Source organism: Cetorhinus maximus, chromosome 20, assembly GCF_964194155.1.
Source record: "Cetorhinus maximus chromosome 20, sCetMax3.hap1.1, whole genome shotgun sequence".
Classification (NCBI taxonomy): Eukaryota; Metazoa; Chordata; class Chondrichthyes; order Lamniformes; family Cetorhinidae; genus Cetorhinus; species Cetorhinus maximus.
In genome coordinates this window covers 96,704,505-96,723,835 of record NC_135898.1, presented here as the reverse complement: position 1 = coordinate 96,723,835, position 19,331 = coordinate 96,704,505, and the positions used below count along the sequence as shown (strand labels likewise).

Sequence of the window (19,331 nt, the reverse complement as noted above, 5' to 3'; positions counted from 1 at the left end):
CCTCATATTTAATCTTCTCCCTCCTTATTTCTTTTTTAGTTGTCTTCTGTTGGTCTTTGTAGGCTTCCCAATCCCCTGGTTTCCCATCTTCCAGCTACTTTTTCCCTCATGAAATGCCTGCAGAGATTGAGCCCCACCAGCATTCCCTGAGGTGAACGATAAAGTTAGTATGCACGCCTGACTAATATTCATCTCCTCTTGGCTTTCTCCTCTCAGTGAGACGTAATCTGCATCATAAAACTGCATCTGCCTCCTGTGAGCATACACCCAGATAAGTTAAACAAATGAACCTCCCAACTCCCACAGCCCATCTCTATGACAATGTGGCATACTTTGGGATGTTCTCAAACAGAAATGTAAACAAATTATTTTACCTTCAATGCTATTCTTCTATTCTGTAACTCATGAAAAATTTATATTGCTAATGGGCATGACTGCCCTTGTCCAGATTCCCTGGGACCACTAAGAAACCCCCATGCTTACAAAGCTGCTTCCAGCTTCTTCTGATCTGGAACTACATAATTCAATAGAAGATTTAAATTGTGTAAGTGGAGACCTTCTGGTTCTACCCAAGGTTTAAAGGTAGGTCATCCATTGTTTAACTGTTTACACCTCTACCTCTGACCTTAAAATCTAACCTATGTTTAATATTTTGCAAATGTAATCAACTTTAAGCTTGTTTGAATCTTAAAATAGGATGCTATGGACTCCACTAAATGACCTGATGTTGTACAAATTTGAAGTATTATCCAATTATGACTCAAAATGTATTTTGGTTATATCTAGTCCATGAATTAACAGAATTTTTTCTGTAGTTGAAAATCTAGGTTGAAGGACCATGGCCACATGGAGGACACTACCAAAGGTAAAAAAGAAAGTAGGTCAAATGTTAAGGTAAAACAACTAGTGGAAGTAAAACAATGGTATGCTGAGATTTTATAGACTGGTAGGTTATAGGAGGAAAACTGAGAGAGCTCCATAATTTTTAAGTTCTGTGACAGTATGAGTTCAAATAAGCAACAGTGGGACAGATCTTGATTTTAACACTGAGTGTGGAGAGGAGGAGTGAGTAGGATGTTGTATTTGAAGTGCAAGAATAATAAGAGAAAATGAAGCTTGATAAATTTACTCCACAAGATAAAAAGACAAGTTCAGCTTAACCTTAGGGAATATATTCTCCATGACGCAAATCATTTTGTTTTCTGAAACAGAAAATTCTCAGACTCTGTTACTTACCAGATCTAAGAGTATACAAGCCTTTAACTATATTTGCCATGGTTGAAGGGGTGACCTTAAATGGAGTTGACTGAGCTTCTATTAGTAAAGCTGAAACAGAAGCAGAAGAAACAGGTAAAGTGTAAGAACTATAGTACTTAAATTAAATTAGAGCTATTAGCATTTATTCATTAATGTATTAAATGAGGCCATCAGCAGAAAACATTTAAAAGATAACTGTAACCTTAATTTATGCCAAAATGAAGTGGCTTTGAGTACAATCTGTTCTGAAAGGTAACAGAAAGAACGACCAGATCCTGATCTAATACCCGGGTACACTAAAGCCAAATACTGAGAATCCTGCCAGTGGTCTGCTCACATTAGCCAAAGTTTGCACTGGCTCCCATATAATTGCAGCCCAATAAAAAACACATTGTAAAAGTTCACTTTTTAATGTTATGATAAAATGGATGGTCTCAACCACGCACTGCCAACATTTAAAAAACAGAGGCACACAATACAAAGCCTAAAGATGGAAAACTCCATTGCTGAGATCAGAAATTAGTGCGTAATATGACACAAGTTACTGGCAACCACATTAATGTAGTTGACTAATATGTGTTTTGTATCAATACACACAGAATAAACAAAAGAAAAGTGAAGGTTACCTCTCCCCTCTACCGTTTTGGACTATCCTGAGTTAATATAAACACTTTATGAAATAAATTTTATTAATCTAGATTTATGGAATGAAAGTCAGCCCAACTCACTTATGCTAAAAATTGAGATTTTATTTCTAAACAGCATATTATAAAAAGTCCTCAAAACACTTCAAAACCAATTAACTGCTGCTGAAATATAGTTACTGTTGTTATGCAAATAAATGGATCACTAATCCGCACATAGTAAAGTCCTATGTAAAGCTATAGCACAAGAACACAAGAATTCGGAGGAGTAAGCCAATAGGCCCTTCAAACCTGCTCCACCATTTGATAAGGTCATGGGTGATATGATTGTGGCCTTAACCCTGCTCTCTTGTCTAACCCCTATAACCTTTGACACCCTTGTCAATCAAGAATCTAACTAAGCCTTACAAATATTCAATGATCCTGCCTCCACTGCTCTCTGGGGAAGAGAAGTCCTTAGACTAACAACCCTAAAGAGAAAAAAAAATTCTCCTTCCCTCCAGCTTAAATGGGAGGCCCCTTATTTTAAACTGTGCATCCTAGTTCTTGTCTCTCCTTTAAGGGGAGCCATCCTCTCAGCATCCATCTGTCAAGTGCCCTCCAGGTCATTTCTCTCTCAATAACATCACCTCTCATTCATCTCAACTCCAATGGATACCAACCTTTCCGCACAAGCTAACCCCTTCATCCCAGGAATCAGTCTAGTGAATCTTCTCTGAACTGCTTCTAATGCAATTATATCCTTTAAGTAAGGAGGCCAAAACTGTACACAGTACTCCAGATGCGGTCTAACTAAGGCCCTGTACAGCAACACTTACCTACCTTTATACTCAATTCCTCCTGTAATAAACACCAACATTCCATTTGCCTTCCTAATCATTCGCTGTACCTGCATACTACCTTTTTGTGATTCATGTGCTAGGACACCTAGATCCCTCTGTACTGTAGAGTTCTGCAATCTCTATTTAAATAATATGCTGCTTTTCTATTCTTCCTGTCAAAGTGGACAAGTTCACATTTTCCCACATTATACTCCATCTCTCAAATTTTTGCCCACTCACTTAACCCATCTATCTATATCCCTCTATAAACTCTTATGTTCTCTCCACATCTTATTCTCTTACCTATTTTTGTGATATCAGCAAATTTAGCAACCATACATTCGGTCCCTTCATCCAAAATCATTGATTTGGTTTGTAAATACTTGAGGCCCCAGCACTGATCCCTGTGGCACTCCACTAGTAACAGCCTGCTAACCTGAAAATTACCCATTTAACCCTTCTCTCTGCTTCCTGTAGGCATGGATAGAGTATTGGTTAGCTAATATGTTATCCCCTACATCATGAGCAATTATTTTGTGTAGTAACCTTTGATGTGGCACCTTATCAAATGCCTTTAGGAAATGCAACTACACCACATCTACAGGTTTCCCTCTATCCACGTTACTTGATACTTCCTCAAAGTAGTAATAAATTAGTCAAACATAATTTCCCTTTCATAAAACCATGTTGACTCTGTCTAATTGCATTAAGATTTTCTAAGTGTCCTACTATAGCATCCTTAATAATAACAAAATGAGATGAAATAACTAGTTATGTTTGTTTTTGGTGCAGCTGGTTGACAATGGAATGTTGGCCAGGACACAAGGATAATTCATTGTTTTCTTCTCAAAAATGTCTTGGGATCTTTTATGCTCATTTGAACCATCAAATTTGCAGATGGAGATTTGGTTTAGCATCTCATCCAACTGACGACACTTGGGATAATTCATTGCTTCCTCAGTATTGCACTGAAGTTCCAGTCTAAATTGCACTCAACCCTGGTGCTTGGACTCAACTTTCTGACTCTTTGGCACAAGTGCTACCACAGATTCAAGCTTATACAAAAACAAAGAGTCAAAGACAAATGGATCATTCAGCCCATCAGTGCTCATCTCTTTAGCCCTCTAACTCTCAAACTAAAGTTGAATACAATACTGGGGAATGCCCTCCAAGTCTTCAGATCTACTACCTTACCTGGTGAATTATTGCATATGATTGAAATTTTTTAATTATCGTATGTAATATGCCCTAATCCTATTGGTCTTCAAGTAATATTTAGGGTTCACTTTTGTTATTGATACAATTTAACATTTGACATACCTCAACAAGGTCTTCCATTCGCCTCCTTTGCTCTAGACTGTACAGGCCAAGTGTTCCCTATCTTTCTTTTCGGCTGAGCCACTGCATTTTTAGGAGCATTCCTATTGCTCTTCTGCACACTTTTTCCAATGCTTGCCCTTCTATTCTGAAATCCAGTGGCCAAAATTGTATACTCCAGATATGGAATCACCAAATTACTCTAAAACGTCAGCATAACCTCTGTAGACTTGGCTCAACTGTTTTGGCTGTATGTCAGCAGTTGATTTATTTCTTCAACAGCTCTTTCCTATTTCCCGAAAATTGAAATAAAGTGACTCGGACTCTCAAATCTTTTTTTCAAGCCATCCTACTCTATTGTTATTCCTGTCACGGTATACTTACTTTACTCACTTTGGCTCAAAATGCAATATTTTATATTCTGGAATATTAAACTTAACTTGCTTCAATTGCAACACTGACCTGAATTCATGAGTAAATTGCTGATTGCATCAACATCTCTCCTGCTCTATTTTAGCCTTACATAACTGGAAATGAAAATATTATAAAAGGACATTTCACTTACCAGGAAAATAGCCTTCTTTTTGACTCGAATTTGCTTAAGATCGCATGAAATGACAGAAGCAAATATACAGCTACACTTCCAGCTCTAATTGCAATCTACTGTCATTAATCATGCTAATTGAACTGCAGTTTTGTAATAGAAGAATAATCCAAGCAGCGGAATTCAAAAGCAAAAGTCAAGTAAAAGCTCACTGCCAAATTTTTCATGAATAGAAAAAATAAATGAAGTAGACGAATGCAGCAGATAATATATGAGCTGGAATCAGAAACATATCTGTCATGATAAATCTAACCATCTTATTCAGTACAATTGTTATCCAATAAATCTTAGTTTTGTCAAATATAAAAAGTATATCCCCCCCCGCCCTGCCCCCGGGTGGGCACCTCATACGAGTGCCTACTCCAAATTACTGTTAATGTTTAGTATGCCTAAAGATAATACTTGATAAAAGTACAATTCTGAACAAGGGTATATATCACAACTTCAGAATTAACCTAACTTTGGCACATAAACCAAAGTGTAAACAGAATCACTACTCACGCATTAAGGTAGGAACATGCTTTTCTGCAACCTGTTCTGTAAACAACTTTATGAGGTCATCTTTCAAATCTCTGTTAAGTTTGGTTTCAATGTAGAATTTGTTCTGCAAACATGAGAACAAAAGTCATCAGCAGGATTCAATGTTATAAGAGGGCAATTTAATAAAAACTCAATTCCTGAATCCACATCAGCAACAGCACCATTAATATGTAGATATGCTTTTGCAATAACAATAGCTTGTATTTACATTTTATCTTTAATGCAAGAAAACATCCCAAGGTGTTTCACAAGAGCATCATAAAGCCAAATATAGTGATATTAGGGCAGATTGCAAAAAGCTGGCTTAAAGAGGTTTTAAGGAGCGTTCAAAAGTGGGTAAGCTGGGGGGCTAGACAACTGCAGACACAGCCTCAAATGATAAAGCAAATGAATCTGGGGATTCTCAAAAGGCCAGAATTAGAGGAACACTGAACTTTTGCAGGGTTATGGAGTTGTAGGAGATTACAAAGATAGCGAGGGGTGAGGGCATGGAGGAATTTGAGAACATGAATAAGCATTTTAAAAATCAAGGCACTGCTTAACTGGGTGCTAGAGTCGATTGATGGTGAGCAGAGGGGTAATAGGTGAATGGGACTTGGTGCGAGCAAGGATATCGACACACTTTTGATGACCTCAAGTTTACGGAGGGTAGAATATGGGAGGTGGGCCTGGAGTGCGTTGGAATAATAGAGTTTAAAGATAACAAAGGCATGGATAGGGGTTTCAGCAGCAGATGAACTGGGGAAGGGTAGAGCCAAGCAATGTTAATGAGGTGGAAATAAGCAATCTTAACAGTGGCTGGGGTATGCGGTCAAAAGCTCATCTCAGGGTTAAATATGACAACAAGGTCGTGAACAGTCTCGTTCAGCATCATGCAGTTGCCAGGGAGAGGGGTGGAGTGTGTAACGAAGGAACAGAAACAATGACTTTGGTCTATCCAATATTTATCACTGCTCTGGGGTGCCACTGAAATGGCCAGTGACTAATGCTGAATCTCCTCTCTTTTTTAAATGGCAACCAATTTTTGAAGAGGAGGAAGCGATATGATTAAATTTCCGCATTGTTTTTCAACCAAACTAGCTACAAATTACAGACTTTATTTTTTATCAATAAAGGGGCTATCCAGAATTGTAAGATGCTGAGTGTACACTGCAATACATTTAGAAAATCTAGCAAAATTCATTCAACAATTTTAAGGTAGGTTTTGTACTTTTTGTTCTTAATTTCTCATGAATTGTTGAGTCAATCAGTGTAATTACTCGCACCAATGGGAATGCCCTTGCCTGACAAGTTGAGAAGAGAACCATCACCAATGAAGAAATGTGAAGCAGGGCAGGTTGCACAAAACAAGTTCTGTGCCAACTTTTGTAGAAATTTTCAATAGATCCTTTAAATTGAAGTGTTTCCATTGTTTTGTGTAGTAGAATTAGGTAGCTGTCATTTTCTGGTTTAAAGGCATTGTCCTTTGACCAATATAAGAGGATACACTACAAGGTCCAAGTCTGAATGTCACCTCAAAAAATGGAAAGTCAACTTCCTGGAAAAATTTAGTGTAACTATGTAACTTGAGTGCCAGCATTCCAAACATGTCGGTGGCCTTGGCCAGTGGCAGTCTATACTCCATTCTGGAGGTGCAGGTCTGGTTACAAGAGGTAGCACAGGTTTGTGATCACCTCGTTGGTAAATGCAGCCACCAAACATAAGACTTAAGTACTCCCTGAAGACTCTAGGTTCCTAAGACCTCCTATTTAGAGCTCTTCTCGACCTCCATCTGCAAGCAGCTTGTCTTCTGTCTGCCTCTGCTCCATCCCCTTCTGATGCTGCAGTCCAAGAAGGACTACAACTATAGCTGCCATAACAGGAGCAAATGGTGTGCTGAGAACCCTTTCAACAACAACCAATAGCATCGCAATGTTCAGCATCACATCCTGCAGACTTTACCAATTTTTCTGAGTTCCTCCAAACATGCACTACTCCCAAAAACTCAGCAAAACCAATAGAAAGTAATAAGGTTGCTGTCTTTAAATAGCACTAGTGAGGCATCCCTCATGGTGCGAAGCACATGTTCAGCTGTGTACATTTAAGAGAGGACATCATGTAGAGCAGCGAAGTTGAAAATGGCAAGTCAGGCATCAAACCAATATTAGACCCTGGGTGATGCTTCAATCATCCTAATTCTGGCATACATATGTAATACTCATGCTAATAACCTCAACAATATGACCTCGGCGTAGTCTATTGCCGAAGTGGCCGAGCGTGGCGTGGACTCCATTTTACATCTAAATTGGTGCTACGGAGGCAAAATTTGTGGCTGTAAGCTATTCAATATCAATCACTGACCTTATAACATTCAGTCCTAAACCAGACAAATTAACAATGATCTGGTCATAGACATGACCAATCAACTGAAGTTAAGTTATTTAAATGCTAACCATTTCCAGCAACATCATTGTTATAGAATAGTAGAGCCATACGCACAGGAGAGGCCAGTTGGCCCATTGTTCTGAGCCAGAATTGGTGTGTTGCTAGAGAATTATGCTGCTCAAGGACATAAGAAATAGAAGCAGGAGTAGGTCCTTTAAGCCCACTCCATGATTCAATATGACAAATCTGCTATCTCAACTCCACCTTTCCATTCTATCCGCATAAACCTTAAACCCCTTCTTATCCAAAAATGTATTGATCTCTCTGCTGAATATACTCAATGCCTGAGCATCCGCAATTCCCTGGGGCACAGAGTTCCAAAGATTCATAATCCCAAGTGGAGAATTTTTTCCTCATCTCAGTCTAAAATGGCTGACCCTTCATTCTGTGATTGTGCCTCCTATTTCTAGACTCCCCAGTCAGGGGACGCATCCAATCAGCATCTACCCTATCAGGCCCCTTAAGAATTTTATATGTTTCAATGAGACAACCTCTCATTCTTCTAAATTCCAGGGAACATAAGCTAATCTACTCCATCTCTCCTCATAAAACAATCTCCTCATTCCAGGAATCAGTCTAGTGAACTTATGATGCACTCCCAATGCAAATCTAGATAAGGAGACTGAAACTATACACAGTACTCCCATGGTAGTCACTGCAAGGCCCTATACAATTTCAGCAGGACTTCTTCACTCTTATTTGTTGTAATCTACAACCATATTAAACAACCTGATTCTGTAAAGCAGAAGTCAGTTAACATTAGCAACATCTCATAACTGAGCTTTGCTCCAAGTGCTTCATTCCATCGCTTTCAGACTCTACTCGTGGACAAAATTACACGTGAAAATTATCTCTCAAACCGCGTTCCTGTAGAATTTGACAGTATGGAAGGGTTATTAAACAAAGACAATATGGCCAATGTTTGCGAAACTTTGATGCACGGAAGTATGAAAATAAGAAGAAAATAAAGGAAAGAAACGGATGATTAAGTCAGATATACTGAAGAGCAGAAGTATTAAGAAACAAGAGCAACACAAAAGCTATTGCAGGAGCAGTGTAAGGCAGAAAATTGGAGCACCAAAACACAGATCGAATTTGCCAAGCCACTAAGCTCTCAATCTCAATATCTTGGGAATGATAATGAGTAAATGCATCTTCACATGAGTAAGTCAAAAATTAATCAAATGCATAATCTCTCCCATGCCATTCTTTGTCACTCAAAGCAGTATCATTGAGGATTGAAAGCAAGTCACTCGGATACTTGCTAAAGAAAAGAGCTTCTTTCTTAAGAAAGTCAGAAGCAGCATTGCAGGTTCATTAATGCATTTAATGCATTGTTAAAGATGAAGATTTAGAGTTATGAAGAGAGACAGGAGAAGTCAGAGCTTTTTCACTAGAGATTAGAAAGCTAATTAGCAACCTGACAGAAGAAATCAAAATGATGAAGGGTTACAATAAGGTAAATAGTGATAGATTGTTTTCACTGGTTGCTGAGACAATAATGATCATCATCATTTCAGGTATCGCCAAAATTCCTGTGACTGTCTTCCATAGTGAGGTAGCATTTGAACCCTGGTGTTGTGTCTCAGAGGGTCCACGATTCCTCTTTCGCTGACTGGTTATGTACTGAAGTGTTACAAGCTTCAGTGATGTCATTGGCAACTGTAAGGATTAATTTATCTGTCTTTTTGATGCCGCTTCCCCCATCAGGGTTGCAAGGGTGAAAGCCCATGGAAGAAACTTGTAACCCGGAGTAGAGGTCATCCTCTAATCAAGGGACAGTCAATGATGATCCTCCTCCAGATACTCATCAGCTCTAAGCAGTCAACTCCCAAAGGAGGTGGTCAGGTTACTTAACCAACACCCGATATGCAGTGACTAGTCACATGTATCGGCTACTGTATTAACAGCAGCAGGTTTTAACTCTGATCTGACTACAGAGACAGTAATAAGAGGCTATAAATTACGATTACCCCAAGACTCAAGGCGAGGTCAGAATTAAAATACCTTACATGGAGGGTAGTCAGAAATTCAAATTCATTGCCATAGACTGTTACTAAAACAGCGTCATTTCAGTTCTATTGAAAAGGACAATATAGCACCTTGAAAAAGATATATAGACAGAATGGGTCAAATAATGTAATGGAAATAGACTGGGGGCCCCACCAAAAAGACAAAAAGAACAACAGTGCAGACTTAATGATGCAAATGGCCTGTTTTATTGTTGTGAACTAGGACGTTTCTAAAGCAGACTGGGAGAAGAGAGAGAGGGACCCATGCTTACAACTGGAAGGCGCTCGCTCGAAACTCACTAAAGGCGCAGGTGTGAATCAGAAAAGCATGTGCAACATAAATCATCCCCATGGCAAATTCCCTTTACTCCATTAATGCTGTCAGTAATTCCCACAACCAGCAAATACTGCTGCTGGATGCAAGCAAGAAAAAAATTGATCCTCCTTGGACAGCATTTTGTATTAATTAAACTATTTTCTCACTTGTGGATCCAATTTGTTCTGGTTAAAGTTTTCCAGCAAAGATCCTTTGTGCTCCATTTCAACAAAATTGAGAGTCAGTTTAAAGTAAAATGGATACTTCACTTTACTTCATTAAAACAGGACTTCTAGAGGAATATGCTAAACAGAGTATTATCAGAGACAAATTCAGAATCCAGGAATTAGACAAGAGGCGCACAGTTCCATTAGAGTAGTGTAATCCAGTCAGGGTGGGATAGTGCTATTGTGTTTGCTTGGCATCTTACTTAAATACATAATGAGTTTCAATGGTCTTCAGGGAATATCTGCCACCTTCAGGTCAAAATAAGGCATTTATTAAAAATATCTGAAGAATAATTAATGTTACAATCTCAGAGGGCTTAGGAAATACATTAAGCATATTTCTGGCTGCAAAGCTGCAACCAGCTCATGAAAATTGCCAAAGGCTCTGCCCCAAAGTGCCTTGTGTAAAGGAATAAATATCCTCCCCCTGAGTGACAACACAAGCAATGCGATTTTCTATAATTAAGTGAAAGGTAAGGGCAGGGTGGATACTCTACAGCAATACGCTATTTTAGATAGAAACAGTGGACTCGACGGGAGGCCAGAATTAAAATTCTTTAAGTGGACAGTGATTAAAAGTTTGATAAAAGCAAAAAACTGCGGATGCTGGAAATCCAAAACAAAAACAAAAATACCTGGAAAAACTCAGCAGGTCTGACAGCATCTGTGGAGAGGAACACAGTTAACATTTCGAGTCCGAATGACCCTTCAACAGAGTCATTCAGACTCGAAACGTTAACTGTGCTCCTCTCCACAGATGCTGCCAGACCTGCTGATTAAAAGTTTGAATTTGCTTCCACAGGCGGTTGTTGAAGCTGAGTCTACAACACATGTAGTGCCACTTATTGTAATTAAAGCATGATTCAAGGTATACGTTTCAAAGCAATATGTCACTGCAGGGCATAGGGCTCGGCAATGATTTTTACATGGTGAGTTTCTAATCTGAGGCTGTGGGTCGATATTGAACATGGTTAAGCTGCTTTTTCACAAGAAAGAGAAGAAAAGATTAGTAGCTGACGGTATTCTTATGTACCTGCCAACTGAATAAATGGCGTGTGGCATTAAAATCATAACCTGAGCGTAAGTCTGAATAAATAAAACACAAAGATGAATGCCCTTTAATAATGTTTTAAAATTGAAGCCCACTTTCAGCAGCATTTCCCACTGAGCTGCAAAATAACAAACAAACCCAAAGTCATTTAGGTAGAATTAAATAGAGCTCAAGTTTGTGTTCTGGAGTCTGCAACTGATTAACTTTGGAGTGACTGCCTTCCATTTAATCCAGTATTTGAATAGAAGCTAAGGAAAATGAAGTAAAGTGCTGTCATGCATTTACAAGAGAGGAAAACCAACCCACTTTTATAGCAGTTAATTACAAAAGCCTTTCTGCATAAACACCTACTCACCATGTAAATGAATAGAGGCACAATGCTCTGCAGAGCTCCCATGTACTGGCTGAGTGCTGCATTAAACCTCTCAACGTATGCATCTGGACAGCTGACCTGCAGAGAAAATGCAGGATAGCAACAGAATAAGTAATCTGCACATCTGAGTAACCGGCAGGAATATACCATTGTATTACAATAAATGGACATCATAAAAAGACTGTCATTTATACAGCACCTTTCACAACTGCAGGATGCACCCAGCCAATGAAGTACTTTTGAAATGTAGTCATTGTAATTGTAAGAAACATGGCACTCAATTTGCAACTAGCAAGCTCCCACAAACAGCAATGTGCTAATGACCAGATAATATTTTTCTGATGCTGATTGAGGGATAAATATTGGTCAGGGCATCAGGGATAACTCCCCTGTTCTTCTTCAAAATAATGCCATGGGATCTTTTACATCCCCCTGATAGGGAAAACAGAGTTGGTTTAACATCTCATCTGAAAGAAGCATCTCTAACATTGCAGCATTCCCTCCTTACTGCACGGGAGCATCAGTTTTAATTTTTGTGATCAAGTCCTGGACCTCTGTGTCCTTCTGATTCAGAGGCGAGACTGCTACCAACTGAGTCACAGCCAGCAGCACTATGAATATTCCATGATCTAGAAAAGGCTGGTCTAATACATGTTCCATCCTTGTAGAGAGATCGAAAACTTTGTGAGAAACAGAGAAAATAATTCCAAAAAAGAAAGGAACCTTTAACTAAATACAAAGTGGACTGTTCTCTTTTAAGATGCCAATAAACTTGTCATCCACTTCAACATTTTGTACTTTTATTTCAGATTTTCACTTTTTCATTATTTTTGATACTATACTGCTCAAACAAGTGCCAAATGTATGATAATTCCAAGATGTACTTACAAAGGCCTATTCAGTGATTGTGTATCCGCATTGAGTGAGATATACGCAATGGAAGTGCAGGTTAAGCAACTACTGAAGTATTCAGCACCATCCCTGATCCACGCTCCCTTCGGCTATTATTTCCCACTTGGAGTGCAGAAGTAATGAATTTACTGTAAAAATTTAAAAAGCTTTGAGCATGAATTATTTAAACTTTTTTGTGGACTCCACATATAGCGATGTGCTCTAAGTGCAAATGTTCAAGACTAATTTGATGTATTTCATGTTGAGCCCATTTCCCCCATTATCCTCCCTTTAGTAGTTCTGCCTGCCAGTGGATTTAAAGCCAACTTGATTGCCATGAAGCTCCTTACGAATAAAAACATGGCAGGAAGAGAGTCAGGAGATATCAACAAATCAGCAGAAATGGTGAATTTGAAACAAACAAGGCAGGGAGGGATGAAACTGCTGGAAATATAAACTTAGTATGGAAAGAAAAAAGATATTTGTAAGATAGAAAAGTTCAATGAAAAGATAGCAAATGAAGCTGAAAAAGAGGAAAACAGTCTCCTCAACTTCAGAGCGACAGACAGTTCATGCTGTGTAAACCCAACAATACCGGCCTAAATTTCTCTCCTCGCTGTACTGTTGTTGGATCTTCAAACGGGATGTATTATGGGCTAATTTCATTGCCTGCCTTGGCTTGGGTTGAGGGGGTGGGCAGGGTGAAGGAGACTACTGTGGTATCTTGCTGCAATGTAACCAGCAGTGCCAGCTCAAGATCAGTAAAAATGCTTTTCGTCTCGAAATTTGAAGCTGCCACTCTGTCTTAATACAATCAATTAAATGCAGCAGATTACATAGCCGTTTACTGGGATCAAAGTGGCCAAAGACAAAAAAGTCTGAAAATTAGTGGCCGAAGGCAAAAAGGGCTAAAAATCGCTTGCCACTTGGAATCACGTACACATTATAGCACAAAGCAGCAAAGTCAGTGCAGCGTGAGGGCCAGAAAATTATAGCACTTTTTACGACCTGTAGTGAAAAGCAAATATTTCACCAAGCTCAGTTTTTACTGGTGGGTAAACAAGTAGTCATCACATTCCTAAGGGAGATACCTTGTCAGGTAGACAAGATGCTACATCTTCAAGTCCTTGACCATGAATTTTTATCTCAATCATGTAAACATTGTCAATTATATATTGTAAACTGTAAATATTAACATGCACATTAATCAATGAAACAACAGAAGGAAAAATCTCAGTCCCCACAAATTCATCCAAGAGTACATCCTGTCTACATTGAGAGTAAAGCTGTTTTGATTATAACAGAGTATCTTCATCTGTATAAAAACAAAAAACTACTGCGGATGCTGGAAATCCAAAACAAAAACAGAATTACCTGGAAAAACTCAGCAGGTCTGGCAGCATCGGCGGAGAAGAAAAGAGTTGACGTTTCAAGTATGTTTGCTGGGGGTTAAAGACAATTTCTAGTCAAATTGCTCAAAAAATGTTTTCTCAAACTTCGGTTGCTCAGGACAAAATATTTTATCAACAAGATAAATCAAAAGAGAAATCAGCAAGATCTTGGGAAGAAATATCCTTATCTGACCACAGTCCCCGCAAGAGTAACTGGGAGGTCTGATCCACATACTGGTTTTGTTCATTTCTGCTGATTTGTTGATATCTCCTGACTCTCTTCCTGCCATGTTTTTATTCGTAAGGAGCAACCACTATAAACTGGTATCTTTGGACTGACAAATCTTTGACTATCACTGAAAGTAACATCAGCTTCGCTAGCCCAGAGAGGCTTCAGGATTTTGTGGGTTGTTGTTACACTTCGTGTTGGTGGGGTGGGGGAAGTTGGATAGGAAGAGGGAGCGGGGGCGGGAGGGGAGGTAGGAATGGGTCTCGTGTGGTCGCAGCGCTATATTGCCATCCCCACTAATTATCCCTGCCCTCCACCCTTCCCCCACTCCTGCTGAATGGCGTCTTCCTGATCCTAAGTCCTATGTTCAGAGTCTGCATGGCCGACCCTGTACCTGAGCTGTGCTTGCCCCACACAGTGACACAACATTCACCTCGCTCAACATTCCTGCACCCGGTTAACAGGTAACTTATTGGTGGCTTAACACAGCATCACTAGAAGTGAAGGGGACCAAATTATTGCCCTCCAATTCTGCAGGAGCGGCTCGAGCTACAGACTTGGATGGCAGCTGGATGTGGGCTGGCATGAGGCTGAGTGGCGGCAGCTGGATCCAAGCATGAGGCTGAGTTACGGCTCTCCTGGGCCTCGTTACTGGCAGAGAATTTCCGGGCTTTCTGAGATTCTCTCCTCCCAGCTTTGGCCGTGAAGGTGGCAGTGGCTGAGGTGAGGCAGAGGTCAGAGCAAAAACTGAAAAGGTGGAATACCATCATCCAAAAGTTGGATTCCACCAAATAGCAGAAATTTTTCATCCCTTCATTTAAATGCTTACCCTCCCTTTGTTCCATAAAGGTTTCCTTCAGATTCACCATGCTCTATCTAGTTGCTGCCTTTGATCTTATTTTCTGTTTCAGCATGGGACACAAAGGTACAAATACAGCGAAATCATGATGAGTCAACTTGGTTGGCACGAAATTCCAGTCATGTTGAAGTCGTCAACCAGTCCCGCCAGCAGAATAGCAAATCTCATAGAGCGGTGCCTGTGATAAGCCGAAATTCTGCACTTGTAATTTAGGATTAGCCAAACCTGCCTAAGCTTGTCATATAACCATGCCAACCAATCAGAGCTGAGTTAGGCCACACATGAGCACAAAATCATGGAGTGCTGGGCAAGCCATCATTGGACATTGAGATCTCCCTGTGCAAAACCTGTGAGTATGGCTAAAGAGAGAAAGTTAAAAGTGTTGTTGATCGGAGAGAAGGTGAAGTTGATACAGCAAGTGGAAAACTGTGGCATGAAACAGAAAGTGGACATCATGAAGGAGTGGGTGATTCCACTAGAGTTTGTCCATTATGAAACATCTTTGAACAGTTCGACAAGCAGGCATTCTCTTCAGCAAGGAAGAGGATGAGAGCAGCTGCCTATCCTGCGATGTTGAGGAAACTCTGCTCAAGTTGTTTAAGGCAGTCAAAGCAAAGATTTTCCCATCTCTGGTCCAATCCTGCAGGAAAGGGGAGTCTCCCTAACAAAGGAGCTGGGTCACATGGAGTTCACCTGTAGCAACAAATGGCTCGACCAATTCAAGAAAAGGCACACTAAGCAGAAAGAGATTACCATGTTTTTCCGAAGCCAACTCCGGCATTTTTAAAAGCAAAGCTCTGGCCTTTTACAAGGTTAGGCTATTTGTAAGGCATGAACAAATTGTACAAAGGCTTTTTCACACATTTTGCTTTACTGCGTTTTCATTTAGCATCTGAATCCGTTGTTGTTGGCACAGACCATGTTTGCAGGCATGTTGGGTTACACAGGGATGCATTCAAGTGGTAAAGGGAGTTGATAGTTCGGGGGGCAGACAGGAAAGTGGAGTTGAGACTACAACCAGATCCACCATGATCTTATTGAATGACAGAGCAGGCTCGAAGGGCTGAATGGCCTTCTCCTGCTCCTAAGTCCTATGTTTCGGTGCCAAACTTTTTCTGCCTGGTAGTCTTCAAGTGTTGAGGAAATTATAAATGTGTGTGCCTCAGGGATCCACATAATACATGCAACAACAAGTACCACCATTCCTCAACTATCATGAAGCTCAGTTTAACATGAATTTGTGGGCAGATCCCCTGGAATTTGACTCATCAAGATTTTACTGTATGTTCATCGTTCTCATCCTTCTTTGGCTTTTACGAGGTGAAAGGAATCCATTATTATGCTGGTCACAAAGGTTTAGCTTTCCTGGCAGATATCATCCCATCATTTGAGTCGAGTACACCTGCCCATGTTTTCACTTGATGTCACTTCTGGCAGGAAATCCTCAGAATGGCAGTAAGTGACAAGAACACAACCGAACAATAACCCGCCCAATTTCTTCCCTACCACACGAACATAGGAAAGACTATTTAGCCCCTCGAGTGTGTTCCATCATTCAATAATATTGTGGCCGGTTTGTGGCCTAACTCCAGATACCCACTTTGTCCCAGTGTAACAATCAGAGAACGGTTTCAGCACAGGAGGAGGTCATTCAGCATGTTGCGTTCATGCTGAGACATTAAGAAAAATGGCTTCAGTTTTTCTAGACTTCTGTGATTCTGAATTTCAACATTGTACAAGCTCTTAAGAAAATATATTTATCAGTTCATGCAAACTCTGCTGCCCATATCGTATGTGCACCATCCTGTTCACTCCCATCCATGCTTGCTGACTTACATTGGCTGGCTGTTCCCCAATATAAAATTCTTATCTATCTGTTCAAATCCCTTCATGGCCTCACCCCTCTCCAGCTCTGTGATCTCCTCTAGCCCTATAACCCTCAGGTATGTCTGCACTCCTCCAATTCTGACCTCTTGAGCATCCTGAATTTTAACTGCTCCACATTGGTGGCCTTGTTCTCAGCTGCTAAGGCCCCAAACTCTGGAATTACTTCCCTAAAACTCTACACGCTTCTCTTCTCTTTCCTCCAAGAAGCTCCTTAAAATCTAACTCTGGCCAAAAATCATTGCTTCAACATTCCTGTAGTTTATTCCATAAAAACTCAAGACAGTGGCATTGACCAAACTGTATCTGTATTCTGCCCTTGTTTCTAACTGGGCCATCATCCATGGCTTCAAAGGATTGTCTAGCTACCTGACAGCTCGTCAAATAATGCAAGCATTGTTAACTGCTGCAGAATAAAAATATCATTGCACATGCCTGGATATTGCCCATTAACATGCAGGATGACAAATCTGTAGTCCAAATCTGCCTGCATAATGATGGAATGGTACTTCTTGTTGTTGCATGTATTATGTGGATCCCTGAGGCACACACATTTATAATTTCCTCAACACTTGAAGACTACCAGGCAGAAAAAGTTCAGCATCCAAACACAGGACTTAGGAGCAGGAGTAGGCCATTCAGCCCTCTGAGCCTGCTCTGTCATTCAAGAAGATCATGGTGGATCTGGTTGTAGTCTCAACTCCACCTCCCTGTCTGCCCCCCGAACCATCGACTCTCTTGTCCATCAAAAATCTGTATAACTCTGCCTTGAATAAATTTAATGACCACCCATCCTTCACTGCTTTCTTGGGAAGAGAATTTTGCATACTCACAACGCTCAGAAAAAAATCTCAAAATCTCCATCTTAAATGTGAGATCTCTTATTCTTAAGATGTGTCCCCTAGTTCTGGTCTCCCCACAAGTGGAAACATCCTCCCATTCTATACCCTATCAAGTCCTTTCAAGGTCTTATATGTTTCAATAAGGTTCAACCCTCATTCTTCTAATGGGTACAGGCCCAATCTGTTCAGCCTTTCTTCATGATAAGCCCTTCATTTAGTTAGGTACTTGTTTGTGCGGACTCGATGGGCCGAAGGGCCTTCTTCTGTGCCGTAGACCTCTATGCCTCATCCCAGGAATAACAAGTGAACCTTCTCTGAACTGCCTCTAACACAATTATATCTTTGTTCAAATAAGGAGACCAAAACTGTTCATAGTACTCCAGATGTGATCTCACTGTATCGCTGCAGTAAAACTTCCCTACTTTTATATTCCATCTCCCTTGCAATAAACACCAACATTCCGTTTGCCTTTCTAATCATTTGCTGTACTTACATACTAACTCTTGTGATTCATGTACCAGGACACCCAGGTCCCTCCGTACCACCGAGTTTTACAATCTCTTTCCATTTAAATAGTATTCTGCTTTTCTGTTCTCCTTGTCAAATTGGACAAGTTCATATTTTCCCATATTATATTCCATCTGCCAAATTTTTGCCCAGTCACTTAATCTGTCTATATCCCTTTGCAGACTCTTTACTTCCTCTTGAAATTTACTTTCCTACATATCTTGGTGTCGTCGGCAAATTAAGCTATCATACTTTCGGTCCCTTCATTCAAGTCATTGATGTAGATTGTAAATAGTTGAGGCCCCAGCACTGAACCTTGTGACACTCCACTAGTTATGGACAGCAAACCCATTAAATCCTATTCTCTGCTGCCTGTTAGCTAACCAATCCTTTATCCATGCTAATTTGTTACCCCGCATATCATGTAATCTTACCTTGTGTCTTACCTTGTAATCTTTAATGTGGCACTTTATCAAATGTCTTCTCAGAAACCCAAGTACACCACATCTACAGGTTCCCCTTTATTCAACTTACTTGTTACTTCCTCAAAAAAACTCTAAGAAATTAGTGAAGCCTGATTTCCCTTTCACAAAGCCACATTGACTCTGCCTGATCAAATTATGACTAAGTATCCTGCCATAACCTCCTTAATAACGATTCTAGCAATTTCCATGTGACAGATGTTAGGCTAACTGGCCTGTAGTTTCCTGCTTTCTGTTTCCCTTCTTTCTCGAATAAATCCACTGGGACCCTTCCAAAATTCCTTCGATTCCGGAAGATTATAACCAACGCATCTACTATCTCTGCAGCCAGTTTTTTTAAGACCCCAGGATGCAGGCCACCAGATCCAGGGGACTTGTCAGCCTTTAGATCTAATAGTCTTCCCAGCTCTTTTTCCCTATGGAGATTGCTTTAAGTTCCTCCCTCCTGTTCACCTCTTGATTTTCAAGCATCTTTGGGAAGTTTTCTAAGTCTTCTGCAGTGAAGACAGACCCAAAATACCTGTTCAATACCTCTGCCACTTCCTTGTTTTCCCAGACACACTCTCTAAAGGACCAACACTAGCTTCAGTTCCTCTTTTCCTATTTAAATATTTGTAGAAACTCTTACTATTTGCTTTTATATTGCTAGCTAGCTTTCTC

At 40.1% G+C, this 19,331-nt stretch overlaps 1 protein-coding gene across 1 annotated transcript in view; it reads right to left on the bottom strand.

The window, feature by feature from the left end:
* Window positions 1-19,331, bottom strand: part of cacul1 (CDK2 associated cullin domain 1) — a 113,307-nt gene that overhangs the window by 35,532 nt on the left and 58,444 nt on the right. Inside the window, exons 4-6 of the mRNA XM_078565189.1 lie at window positions 11,569-11,664; window positions 5,145-5,247; window positions 1,237-1,326 (exon numbers count right to left, since the gene is read on the bottom strand). Of these exons, the coding sequence (XP_078421315.1) occupies window positions 1,237-1,326; window positions 5,145-5,247; window positions 11,569-11,664 (289 nt within the window). The remainder of the gene's footprint in view (window positions 1-1,236; window positions 1,327-5,144; window positions 5,248-11,568; window positions 11,665-19,331) is intronic.